The 11,460-nt window shown below is 34.9% G+C and overlaps 2 protein-coding genes across 5 annotated transcripts; one reads left to right on the top strand and one right to left on the bottom strand.

Annotated features, from left to right (window-relative positions):
- The first annotated feature begins 3,726 nt into the window (after positions 1-3,726).
- Positions 3,727-6,708, top strand: Septin2 (septin 2). 4 transcript variants are annotated; one of them, XM_089596495.1, is made up of 9 exons: positions 3,727-3,823; positions 4,008-4,145; positions 4,583-4,700; positions 5,042-5,378; positions 5,579-5,690; positions 5,759-5,951; positions 6,027-6,154; positions 6,230-6,403; positions 6,468-6,708. In XM_089596495.1, the coding sequence occupies exons 2-9, from the start codon at positions 4,116-4,118 to the stop codon at positions 6,639-6,641; spliced, it is 1,266 nt and encodes a 421-aa protein (XP_089452621.1). In that variant the 5' UTR covers positions 3,727-3,823; positions 4,008-4,115; the 3' UTR covers positions 6,642-6,708. The 4 variants fall into 4 exon arrangements, with proteins under 4 accessions (XP_089452621.1, XP_089452620.1, XP_014213852.2 ...); XM_089596494.1 differs by having other exon boundaries at positions 3,727-3,837; XM_014358366.3 differs by having other exon boundaries at positions 3,727-3,853.
- Positions 6,709-7,100: 392 nt separating this feature from the next.
- PCID2 (PCI domain-containing protein 2) lies at positions 7,101-8,806 on the bottom strand. Its single transcript, XM_014358372.2, has 3 exons — positions 8,594-8,806; positions 8,477-8,528; positions 7,101-8,406 (listed from the first exon to the last, which is right to left on the bottom strand). The coding sequence occupies exon 3, from the start codon at positions 8,394-8,396 to the stop codon at positions 7,221-7,223; it is 1,176 nt and encodes a 391-aa protein (XP_014213858.1). The 5' UTR covers positions 8,397-8,406; positions 8,477-8,528; positions 8,594-8,806; the 3' UTR covers positions 7,101-7,220.
- Between the last annotated feature and the right edge of the window lie 2,654 nt (positions 8,807-11,460).

The raw sequence follows: 11,460 nt of genomic DNA, 5'->3' as shown, positions 1-11,460 counted from the left end.
GGCAAATAGGAAACAGTAAAATTTTTATTGGGTCTTTATTTTGTGCAGTCAAACTCACCGTTTTTTTATTGGTTTTTATTGGACTGCGGTACTAGGGCGACCTTCTCGCAGCAAAAATTGCCTATTTTCCCCCTACTCCCCTCCTGACATGGGTGGTCTCCCATCCCTTTCCTTGTCCCTTTCCCAAGTGCTAAGTGCCCATAGTAGTGCCCTTATTAAAACGAGCCGGACGTAGAGCACTATAATACAAAAAAAAATATATATATATAGTCTGGAATTTTACTAAGTTTTAGCCATCATAAGTTAGAATTAACTTTTTTTGCGTCTACCCTACGTTATGGCTAGAGTGCAAGACGGTACGTTGTGGTCACATAAAAACATCGAAATATATGAAAACCAACTGTACCATAAGTAATTGTATCGCTAGCTCTCCGACTGTTCTGTTTTGGATAGGATTGGCGTGCTCTATTCTAGTATCTTTATGTGTGAAATAGGAAAAAATATTTTTCATTATTTTTTTGATTCGGAGGAAACCAGAAGTCTTAAAACTTTCCATACATACTATAAAAGACTTTATTACCTTGTGCACGATGTTTTGATAAAAACTTATTGTGTTAATTCCTTTTAATGTGGCACCTTCTTGAGTTTTGTCACACACAGTTTAGAAAAAAAGTGAAGGTACTTTGTTTTTTGATCCAAAACTCCAAACCTGCTAATTTTTCGTTTAAGGAAGTTCCACCTAAGTCATGCTTAAAAATTATTTATAAGTTTTATATGTTTGAAAACTACAAACTGGTAACTATTTTGATAATAATGACAATATAACATCATTCTAGATTCTATTTTTATCTTTTTAATGAGCTAATGAGCTTCTAGCTATTAAATAAAGTTCAAATGTTTCTGTGTCAATAATTTTGCTATTCTGATTATTTAATATTGCGAGTATAGTTTTAATTGGGTTCAAATTCATTGTATGCATGCAAATTTAAAAATACAGTACCAGAAGTAAACACTATCTTATTTTTTCTATATGCAATAAAAAATTTTTTTAAATGTTTAGAATAAAGCGTAAATAATTTGATTATTTTAATCATCAAAAATTTATCATGATATTAAATGAAACGAGATTTATCAGTCAAATTTAATGTGTTGTCATTTTAGTAACTCACTATTATAACATGGACGTTTTGATCTCTTTCTTTTAATATTTAATATTTTGTTAAGGTATCAACATCATCGTTTTATGTTTTCAAATTTTACTTTGTAGGTAAGTCTTTTTTTTATATTTACTAGCTATAATTAGTGTAATGATTCAGTTATCGCTGTCGTAACAGCTAATTTATCAAACTATACCAAAATGCTCACTTGAATTTTATTGAGATCATTAAATAAAGAAATTAACAATTGTTTAACAGGATTAATCTTGTTCTGTAAATTATGTTGGTAGCGGGTATTATAAGTAAATATACCTACAAAGGGCTTACTGGATAAGCAGTGGACTGAGTAGATTTATTAGAGTCGACTGTCTGTTGACAGACAGATTGAGGAGCCCCTCGTAGTATATGTGCAAGCGATAAATTTAAAAAATTCATTTCTTAGAAAAGTTTACCATTGATCCATCTGAAACGTGACCGTAAAGAAGAATAGCTAAATTAAAAATTACCGAAAAAATACTCAAACTCACCGACAGTAGCGTCCTCTATGCCTCAATATAAGTAAGAAAGGTATGCATATGTGATCTACATATTCGGCTTAGTAGCATACAACCTCAAAAAAAGAGAAAAAATTTTATTTTTATCTTAACTATAGGACATGATTGAGAAAAGTTATACTTCTATTTCATTCAAATATTGATAAAAAATAATCAATTTGATTAAATAGCTGGGGTATGATCGGGGCATTCGATATCTTGCTTAAGTAAGCAGTTTTTTCGATAATCCCTAAACTATGCATGCGCATTATTGTTATTTTTGGTTATTTTATAGGGATTATCGAAAAAACTGCTTACTTAAGCGAGATATTGAATGCCCCAATCAGACCCCTGTGACTGTATCCCAAACGTGACTGGCAAACTTACGGGAAATTCAAATTGGCTATATGGAGCAAGACGCGAAACCCCAGAAAACTCGACAAAATTTCATACACAATAACTTAATAAATTAATCCTAAGCTATTTAATTTAATAACCCAACGAGCCAATAAGCAGCCTTATGAGTTTTAATAAATAATAAAATTTATTAATTAACAACGCAAGCGCCAGTCCCCACACAAAGCGGGGCGCTTACTGGTCGCTTTAATTATTTATAATAAGTGAAATAATAATGCAAGCGCCAATCCCCACACGACTCGGGGTGCTTACTGGTCACTTCGATTATTTATAATAAATGAAATAATAACGCAAGCGGCTATTAGACGTAATAACCTACTAGTAGCGCCGCCCTGGCGAATGAAAAGGGAACCCTACTGGTATGCCATACGTCCGTTTGAATATACCGAAAAGTAAATAATTTTCAAAATGAGTACGTGCAAAAAACGAATTCGTTTCAACTCTTGCAGTGTTTATAGATGTAGTAAAAAGTCTACGGAAAATGGGGTGACCTTACATAAGTTACCTACACTTAAGGCCATTCGTGAAATGTGGTTGCAAAAGTATGATTTAACTTCATCTACAAAAATAATTTTGATTTGCAATCATCATTTCAAGTCTGACATTACTTTCTACGTAAATATTTTTTATAAATTGTATGTATCTGCTGTCGAATTTGATTGAAAATAAATTATTATTTGCCATAGATACAACAAGGAATCTTACATGGGTCTTGCTATCAGTTTTTGAGGTTATACCGCAAATTGTTATGTGAATTGCTTTCAAAACATTTTTTCCTTCTATAAATTTTCTTTTCCCTTTACCTACATAATTAATTAAACCACAGAATAAAATTAAATACATTTTTTCCAAGTTGCATGCGCCAAGAACTCAAACAATCGTATGACATCCCAGTAGGGTTCCTTTTTCATCCGTTAGGGTGGCGCTACTAGTGGGTTAACACGTTGAATCCCCACACGTTCCGGGGCGCTTGCGTTATTATTCTATTGATCATAAATAATTAAAGCAACCAGTAAGCGCCCCGAGTTGCCTGGTGATTGTCGCTTGCCTTATTACTTTATTTATTGTTTTATAAGTAAGCGACCAGTAAGCGCCCCGAGTCGTGTGGAGATTGGCGCTTGCTTTATTTATTATATTATTAATTATAAATAATTTAAGCGACCAGCAAGCGCCCCGGTTTGTGTGGAGACTGGCACTTGCGTTGTTAATTAATAAATTTTATTATTTATTAAAACTCATAAGGCTGCTTATTGGCCCGTTGAGTTATTGGGTTAAATAGCTTGGGATTATTTTATTAAGTTATTGTGTATGAAATTTTGTCGAGTTTTCTGGGGTTTCGCGTCTTGCTCCATATAGCCAATTTAAATTTCCCGCAAGTTTGCCAGTCACATTTGGGAGCTCGGCCTGTATCAATTAATGTATATTTATAGGTATAGGTACATAGGTTAACTACTGCAATTATCAGCTCATCACGCTCTTTTTACTTATTCGTTCGCTCATCGCTGCTGTCATCGGCGATACGCTATCTTTATATTATAACTGTAAGTCTCTCTCAGCTTTATATATCAACATATAGTGTAGCGTGTAGCCTGCTGCAGGAGTGTAAGTATACCTACATACAGTTGAGGTTGAGCTGATGGGCCGATGGGGGAGCTGTCATTATTGTCGTTAAGTTGGAGTCTGGTTTGGTGTGTAACTGTAGTCTGTAGTTCACAAGTACGTAGGATTAGGTAAAAGGGCATTAATGTAATAATTTTTATTTATTTATTTGACTGCAACTACTTATAGTATTCAGTCAATTCAATGTGCAACAGTTGTTGGTTGGAGTAGTTGCATCAGTTGCATGTTGCTGCGCAAGTTAAAAGTATACAAGGATAGTTACTAGTTTGTCTTTGTTTAGAGGAACCGCGTGACTCATATGCACCCACACCCACGTTGAGTCAAGTGTCATTTCATCGCTGACGGAGAACTGTACAATCATATAGTAACAATCATAGACGCGTGAAAGATGGCGGCTGTAAACGTAGAGCGTCCAAAGGTGAGCTCTTTTATACATTATACATTAATTTATAACAAATAACGTGTTTTGCCATACTCGAAATTCTCGAGTCACACGTCACTATAACTTAATTAGGGTAAGTTGTATTGCGTACCTAAGTACTGAACGTAAGTAAGTATGCGTACACAAAACTCTTGAGTAAATAATCGAGAGCTAAGCCAAGGGCGTTGGTTTTCGCTGGTGTGTAACCCAAGTATTTACTTAATTAACTCTACCTATTATGCGCATACCTTGAAAAAATGTATGTCACGTTTTTAGGACTAATAATGAATGGGTATGATAGCTGTTAAACTGTTAACTTCCGGATGCGATTGCCATTTAAATGCATATATCGCAATTGACCAAAAAATAATCTGTCAACTTCTTGATTTCTGTTCTAAAGCTGTGATTTATTTTTTAATATTTCCCTCATCAAGGCGGAGGTCTGCACTCGCAGCTTAAAATTATCGGGACACGTTGGTTTTGACAGCCTACCTGATCAATTAGTCAACAAGTCAGTTCAAAATGGATTTGTTTTCAACATACTCTGCATTGGTAAGAACATTTTAAATCTTGAACCGTTTAACAATGGAAAAGTTCGTTGAGAACCGATTCATAGTAACTTATTTGAAGGTTTTTTATTTTTCTTCTGCTTTAAAGACAAAATTTGCTGGTTTCAATGGTTCGCAGACCACATGAAAATAATAAAAGTATTTCTAATAATAGCCTGTGTTTTTTACGTTTATTCAAAACAGTTGCTGTGACTAGAAATCATGCCATATATTGTGTTGTCATCTTGTAATATTTTTAAATACAAGAACAATTACTCTGATTCATCATCTCACCCTGCTATGTGCAAAAATTGATAATTTAACTGATTTTATTTTGATTAACAGGTGAGACTGGCCTTGGTAAATCAACTCTCATGGATTCACTTTTTAACACGAGCTTCGAATCCACTCCCAGCCCACACAATTTGCCAGCGGTGAAGCTAAAAGCTCACACTTATGAATTGCAAGAGAGCAATGTCAGGCTGAAGCTAACTATTGTTGATACCGTTGGTTATGGAGATCAAGTTAACAAAGAAGACAGCTTTAAAGCAGTTGTAGACTACATCGATGCTCAATTTGAGGCCTATCTGCAGGAAGAATTGAAAATTAAACGCTCATTCTCTACCTACCACGATAGTCGCACGCACGTGTGCCTTTACTTCATTTGTCCTACTGGACATGGGTAAGTCTAGATAAATTTTCGTGAAATTATCACAACTATTTGATCCAAATTTTTGTTTAACTTATTTATAAAATAAATTATTTACAAACTCAAATGTATTCAAACCAATTTTGAACTGCATTTTTAGTCGAATATTGTTGGTTATCATTCCAACAGTACAGAATTTCGAAAAATTTATGAATTTTTACTTCTCATTCTAGGTTGAAGTCAATTGATCTAGTTTGTATGAAAAAATTAGATACCAAAGTCAACATTATTCCCATTATTGCCAAGGCTGATACAATTTCCAAAACTGAACTGCAAAAATTCAAAGTAATTATTGAAGTCTGATTTGTAAAATGAAAATTGTTAACGCTTATAAAAAAATGATAATGTTTTAGAGTAAAATAATTAGTGAACTTCAGCAAAATGGAGTAAACGTTTACCAATTCCCAACTGACGATGAAAGTGTTGCTGACGTCAACACTCAAATGAATGCTCATGTGCCATTTGCTGTAGTCGGCAGTACGGATTTCGTTCGCGTTGGAAACAAAATGATGAGATCGAGACAATATCCATGGGGAACTGTTCAGGGTATGGTAATCTTTTCCCATTAACTGGAGAACTCTAATTCCACAAGATAAAATTTAATGATTCAATTACTTGCAGTTGAAAATGAGTCACATTGTGATTTTGTAAAACTTAGAGAAATGCTTATCAGAACAAACATGGAAGACATGCGTGAGAAAACTCATAACCGTCATTATGAATTATATCGCAAGAAGAGGCTTGAACAAGTAAACTTGGATACAATATCTATTAAACAAAAAAAAATTACTGCCTTTTTTTGCTGATTTTTACATTTTTTTCAGATTGGATTCAGTGATGTAGACAGTGACAACAAGCCAGTCAGCTTCCAACAAACGTGTGAGATAAAAAGATCCACTCACCTCCAAGAATTACAACAAAAGGAGGACGAAATGAGACAAATGTTTGTTGTTCGAGTAAAAGATGCTGAAGCCGAGCTTAAAGAAGCTGAAAAAGAGGTAAGTAGAAATTTTCTCAACTTGCAAATCCTCAAAAATACACAACTTATGATTACTTTTCTAGCTTCATAACAAGTTTGACAAATTAAAAAAAGATCACCAAGAAGAAAAAAGAAAACTGGAAGACAATCGAAAAAAATTGGAAGATGATATAACGGAATTTAATAGAAGAAAGGCTCAAATTGCTATGCAACCTCAATCTCATACTCTAACTTTAGGCAAGAGCAAAAAAAAGTAATATTTATAAATGATACAACTGAATTGAATTGTCATTTTTTAATTAAAAAAAATTTAATTTTTATTAACCTTCATTTGTACCATTGTGTTACTTACCAAAAAGTTGGTGTATGAACAAGAATTTATTTTTAATTATTATAACCAATTTCAATACCTCATTTAATTTTCTAAGCCTATAAGGACAGATCTATTTAGCAATTAATTTTTTTATACTTATTAATAGGTGTAGTTTTTCACAATACAAAAAAGTATTATAAAAATATCGTTGGATGAATCTTTATATAAAAACAAAAAATAAACACTATTTACGTACAAGTATTTGATCATTTTCAATTCCTTGTATTTTAATGAAATGTACAACAAACTGGTGGTTACTCTCCAAAAATTATGCAATTCGCCATGTATAGAACAATAACTTTTTTACGAAATTAGGAACGCTCATTAGTAAGACTACTTTAGATAGACCTTGTAGCGGGTTTATTGAGAAAAATATTTTACAGTTTTCAAATTTTCAATTCTTACTTCATACTCTGAATAAACGTTACAATATTACATTTTACAATTAAATTCATCGAGTTGCTTACACCAACGATGATAATCTTGGGAATGGATTTTGCTTAGAAATAACTAACTTTTTATGCTGATGAGAAATGTAACCTTTGATTTTGCCATCATTGATAAGATTAGCTACTAAACATTCAGTTTCGTCCATATCTATATCGTTCTGTCCATACAGTTTGAGAGCACAAAGGAGACTTTTTATTTCTATCTGGTGAGTATTCAACACTAAATAAACTTTTTTGAATAAATTACGATAAGCTATCAACTTGAGTTTCTCAACAATCAGATATATTCCAGCATTAATAAGAAACGTTTCCTGCCTGCACATTACATTTTCCAAACTATGCAAATCACCTTTCTTTACAGCCTCGATCAAATCACTGAATTCCATCAAATTATATTTCCTCAAAAGTTTTTGTTGAGGCATGTAACCAAGTAGCATCTTGACAGGTATTAGATACATAAGTATTAGGCGCTTATTTTTTTTCGATTTTTTGTGACAGTGTTGAAATGCATAAGTCAGATACTGATCAGCAGATTTGTAGTCACTGTCAAACATGGCTTTGCGTCCAACAAAAAACTTGTAGGTTATTTGTTGAGCCAGAGAAAAATGATCTTTGTACACTGAAGATTCAATCGCTCTGATAAGAGGCTTACACAAATGCAGCTTATTTATCCTGAAGTATACCTTGAGCAATTGATTGACGAGAGACAGCATGCCCCATCTTTTTGTGTCGTCTTCGGAGCTACGATTGTCAGCAGCACAAATTCTGAAGCAACTCATAAGACACTCGGCACATTTTTCCAAATTCTCACCAGGCTTGAGATTCTTATTTCTCTTGGACTTTTCTGTCTTCATGGCTAGTAGTCTCAACTCTAAACACATGATGTTCATAACTGGCAGCATCCAATTCTCTTCTTTCTGGTTTTGTAAGATCCTCACCAAAGTTTGAACTGAAGCACTGTGATGCAAGTAAACCATTGATATGTCATTTCCATTCATAGATGCCAGAGTTTTGAAGTGGTGGTATACTAGATCATCAAATGGTGAGGGTAACACTTCCACTGCCTTTTTCATGTACATCTCAGCACTTGTACGCAAATGTCCATATAAACGTAAAGACAAAAGAGTAGCTAAATAGTTGCCATCCTGGTGGGCCCAGCCTTTCCTCAATTGCATAATATAGTGATCCATGATTGTTTTTCTAAAATTGAATTGGTCAACAATTGTTTGTGGGTTACAGTTTTCAATGTTTATTGTTTTAATCTACGTACATGCTTCAAGCCAGTACAAGCTTAATTGCTCTGCGAAAATCCACTTTGATACCTATTGCCAAAACTTTGTTGTATTTTTCTCGTTCTTAAAATATTTATTCATCCTTTACTACTTACTTCAGGATTGGATTTTATTCATGTTAAGTATATATGTGCGATGCCTGGCGATGCGACTTAAAGAGCACAACAAACACAAACACACCACAGTATATATTTATAGGTTAGTTGGACACAAAATGATAAATTTATTGTTAGGAGCTCGTCCGTTTTCTTCTGCTAAAACCTTTCGACCATGCAGAGACAAATCGATACCAACTTCGAGTACTTAGTCGAATTTTAAGCAGGCTGCCCGCCGCGGACAATTTAAATCTTGTAATCGCGATAATGGATGACGACGACAATAATTAATAATAACAAATAAGACAGTACTTGTTAAAATAAAACAGTGAATTGTAACGTTAACAATGATAATGATAGTAATTGTTGTAATATAATCGTAAAGCACTTCCAAATACTATAAAATGCTTTCAAAGAATTCGGGAGAAGAATTTGTTTTTAGAATTACTTAATTACAGCATTCAAGGACAGACGAATAGACGATGAAATCCATTCAATATAAAGGTATAATCCTATGGAAATTGTACCTGGGCACACTAGCGCCACCTGATGCGGGTAAGGTAATCGACAAATCGACGGTACTGCAAGTGCTCTAGTTATCAGTATTTTATCTCCTATCCCTTCGATGGTAAAACAGACGTATCTACATTCGTTATGATCTTCAACGCTTATTGTTTTAGTTCCTTAAATGAGTGTAACCTCTCTTTTTCCACGTAATCCAAGATGCTGGATGCTTCCGTTATCATGATGATAGTAGATCCGTCGTCTAGAAATGTCGACGCCTCGGACGAAAACAAGCCCAGTTCAGATTTTCTAATTTGAAATAACATTGAAAAATCTGAACTGGACTTGTTTTCGTCCAAGGCGTCGATGTATTCGTATGTATACCTATTGAAATTAACGTTTATTGAGTAATTTGCTACATAAATTATTGATAATTTACATAATTTCTCATTAAAACGCCATAAAAAACTTATAAATCACGTGGATCTCGAAAAATATTTTTAAATTCTGATAAAGTTCAAAAACGTTAGGAAAATTTCAACGCTGCGCAGATATACTGAAAGCATTGTAGACACACAAAAATTCAAATATTTAAAAGACGGCACGGCTAAATAATCTAAAATTTTTATATATTATAACTCAAGGTATCCGTAGTGGAACATTCGTTTTTTGACGAAATTCGTTGAGAGGTTTATTTAAGTACATTTGATTTTTGTGTCTGTTTTTCACTGGGTTGGTCTATAATTCCAATGGTAACTTCCAATGGTACGTTACACCAACTTTGAAGCTTTGTATCCCAAAAACGGTTTGTAGGTACTCTCAAAAAAAAATATTTTCAAAATTTTAATGAATGATGTATAGCGATATAACGAAGCGATCCCCTAAGTTTGAAGAAAACTTGTTGTAAGTCGATTTTTGGACCAACTACCTTAACAGTCACGGGTAATATTTTTAAGAGTGTGTGAGCGCGCTAGTGACATGGCTGACAGAACATTTTCTTGATGTTTGCGTTGGGAATTTCGTGGGCCCGACTGCGATTTTGGCTATCCAACTGTACTGTTTCCTTTTGCCTTTTGCATGGTGCAACAAGGCATGATGTGGGCCAGAATAATGGATGCTTTTTTACAAGCCCCTTGCAGGTGTCTCTCCTCCAAGCACTTGTAACACCAGCCAAACCTTTTCGCAAAAAACCAATGTCGTCTAATAGATTTGCGCGCTAACTCAAGACACTCCGCCATCTTATCGTTGTCCCGTTGACAAATAGGACACGAGGGAGGCCTTTTAGGAATGCTATCGCCAACATCAGACGTGCACACGGTAGCCACTATAGTTGTTTAGTGGCTCGGGAAGGTTTTCCATCATTATAATGCTGCGTGGTCCGGGTTCTGCAACACGCAGACCAAACAATCCCCTGGACACCGCCATCTCACACAAATTCCACGAGTTGTTCAAGTTCTAATTTGTCACTCGGGTTTGCGGTTATGTAGCGATTTTACGCGTACTGCATGACTACGGCAATTTTTCCCCTACGCTTCCCCCACGTTTCGCAAACTCGAAGAAAACTGAGGAAGCGTTACTCGCCCGCTATTTAAATAAGGTAGGTCACTTAGGTCCTGTACAATTTTTACTGTACCCTATTGGTCGGCACACCATCCATGGCTTTGCTAAATTATCTCGTGCTTTATTCCAGTTTCTAGTTCGTCACTGGTGTACAACTAAAGTTACACATAAATTAAAGAATAGAACATACTTTCTATCACGAACCGTCGTACATAGCAAAGTTCCTATAACCTTAGTTCTTAGCTATATAGGTCCTCGTTTTTTTACCTGAAAGAATTTTTTTTTTTTTTTTTTATATATATATTATAGTGCTTTACGTCCGGCTCCTATAAAGGGCACTACTGAGGGCACTTAGCACTTGGGAGAAGGAAGGAAAGAGGGATGGGAGGCCTCCCACTAAAGGAGGTGGGGGTAGGGGGAAATTAAGCAATTTTGATGCGAGAAGGTCGCTTAAACCCTCCTCGAGGAGCATTGCGTGGTGAAAAAGCACATGTGAAAATACACAGAGGTACTTGCCCGAAAAAGTCGCACTGGCCGGGAATCAAACCCGCAGTCTCCCGCGTGCGAATCCACAACCTAGCCGACTGAGCCACCACGCGCTCTATTTACCTGAAAGAAGTTTCATTCGCAACAAGTATAGGCATTACAGCCCTCAAAATGCTCACTTAAGGAGGCTTGGGCGATTTTGAATTAAATGCTGGCTAGGTCTGAAATTCAGAGATTATATAGATAAAGTTTGCTAGATTTTTTTAGGAAAACAAAATAGGTAGGTCAACACATTTATTTTCGAGAAAATCGCTTGT

The sequence above is a fragment of the Copidosoma floridanum genome, unplaced genomic scaffold (genome assembly GCF_036245765.1).
Source record: "Copidosoma floridanum isolate Cflo_tuat_1 unplaced genomic scaffold, Cflo_Japanese_pri ptg000030l, whole genome shotgun sequence".
Lineage (NCBI taxonomy): Eukaryota > Metazoa > Arthropoda > Insecta > Hymenoptera > Encyrtidae > Copidosoma > Copidosoma floridanum.
The sequence above is the reverse complement of the archived record's forward strand: the minus strand, read 5'-3'. Positions and strand labels throughout refer to the sequence as shown.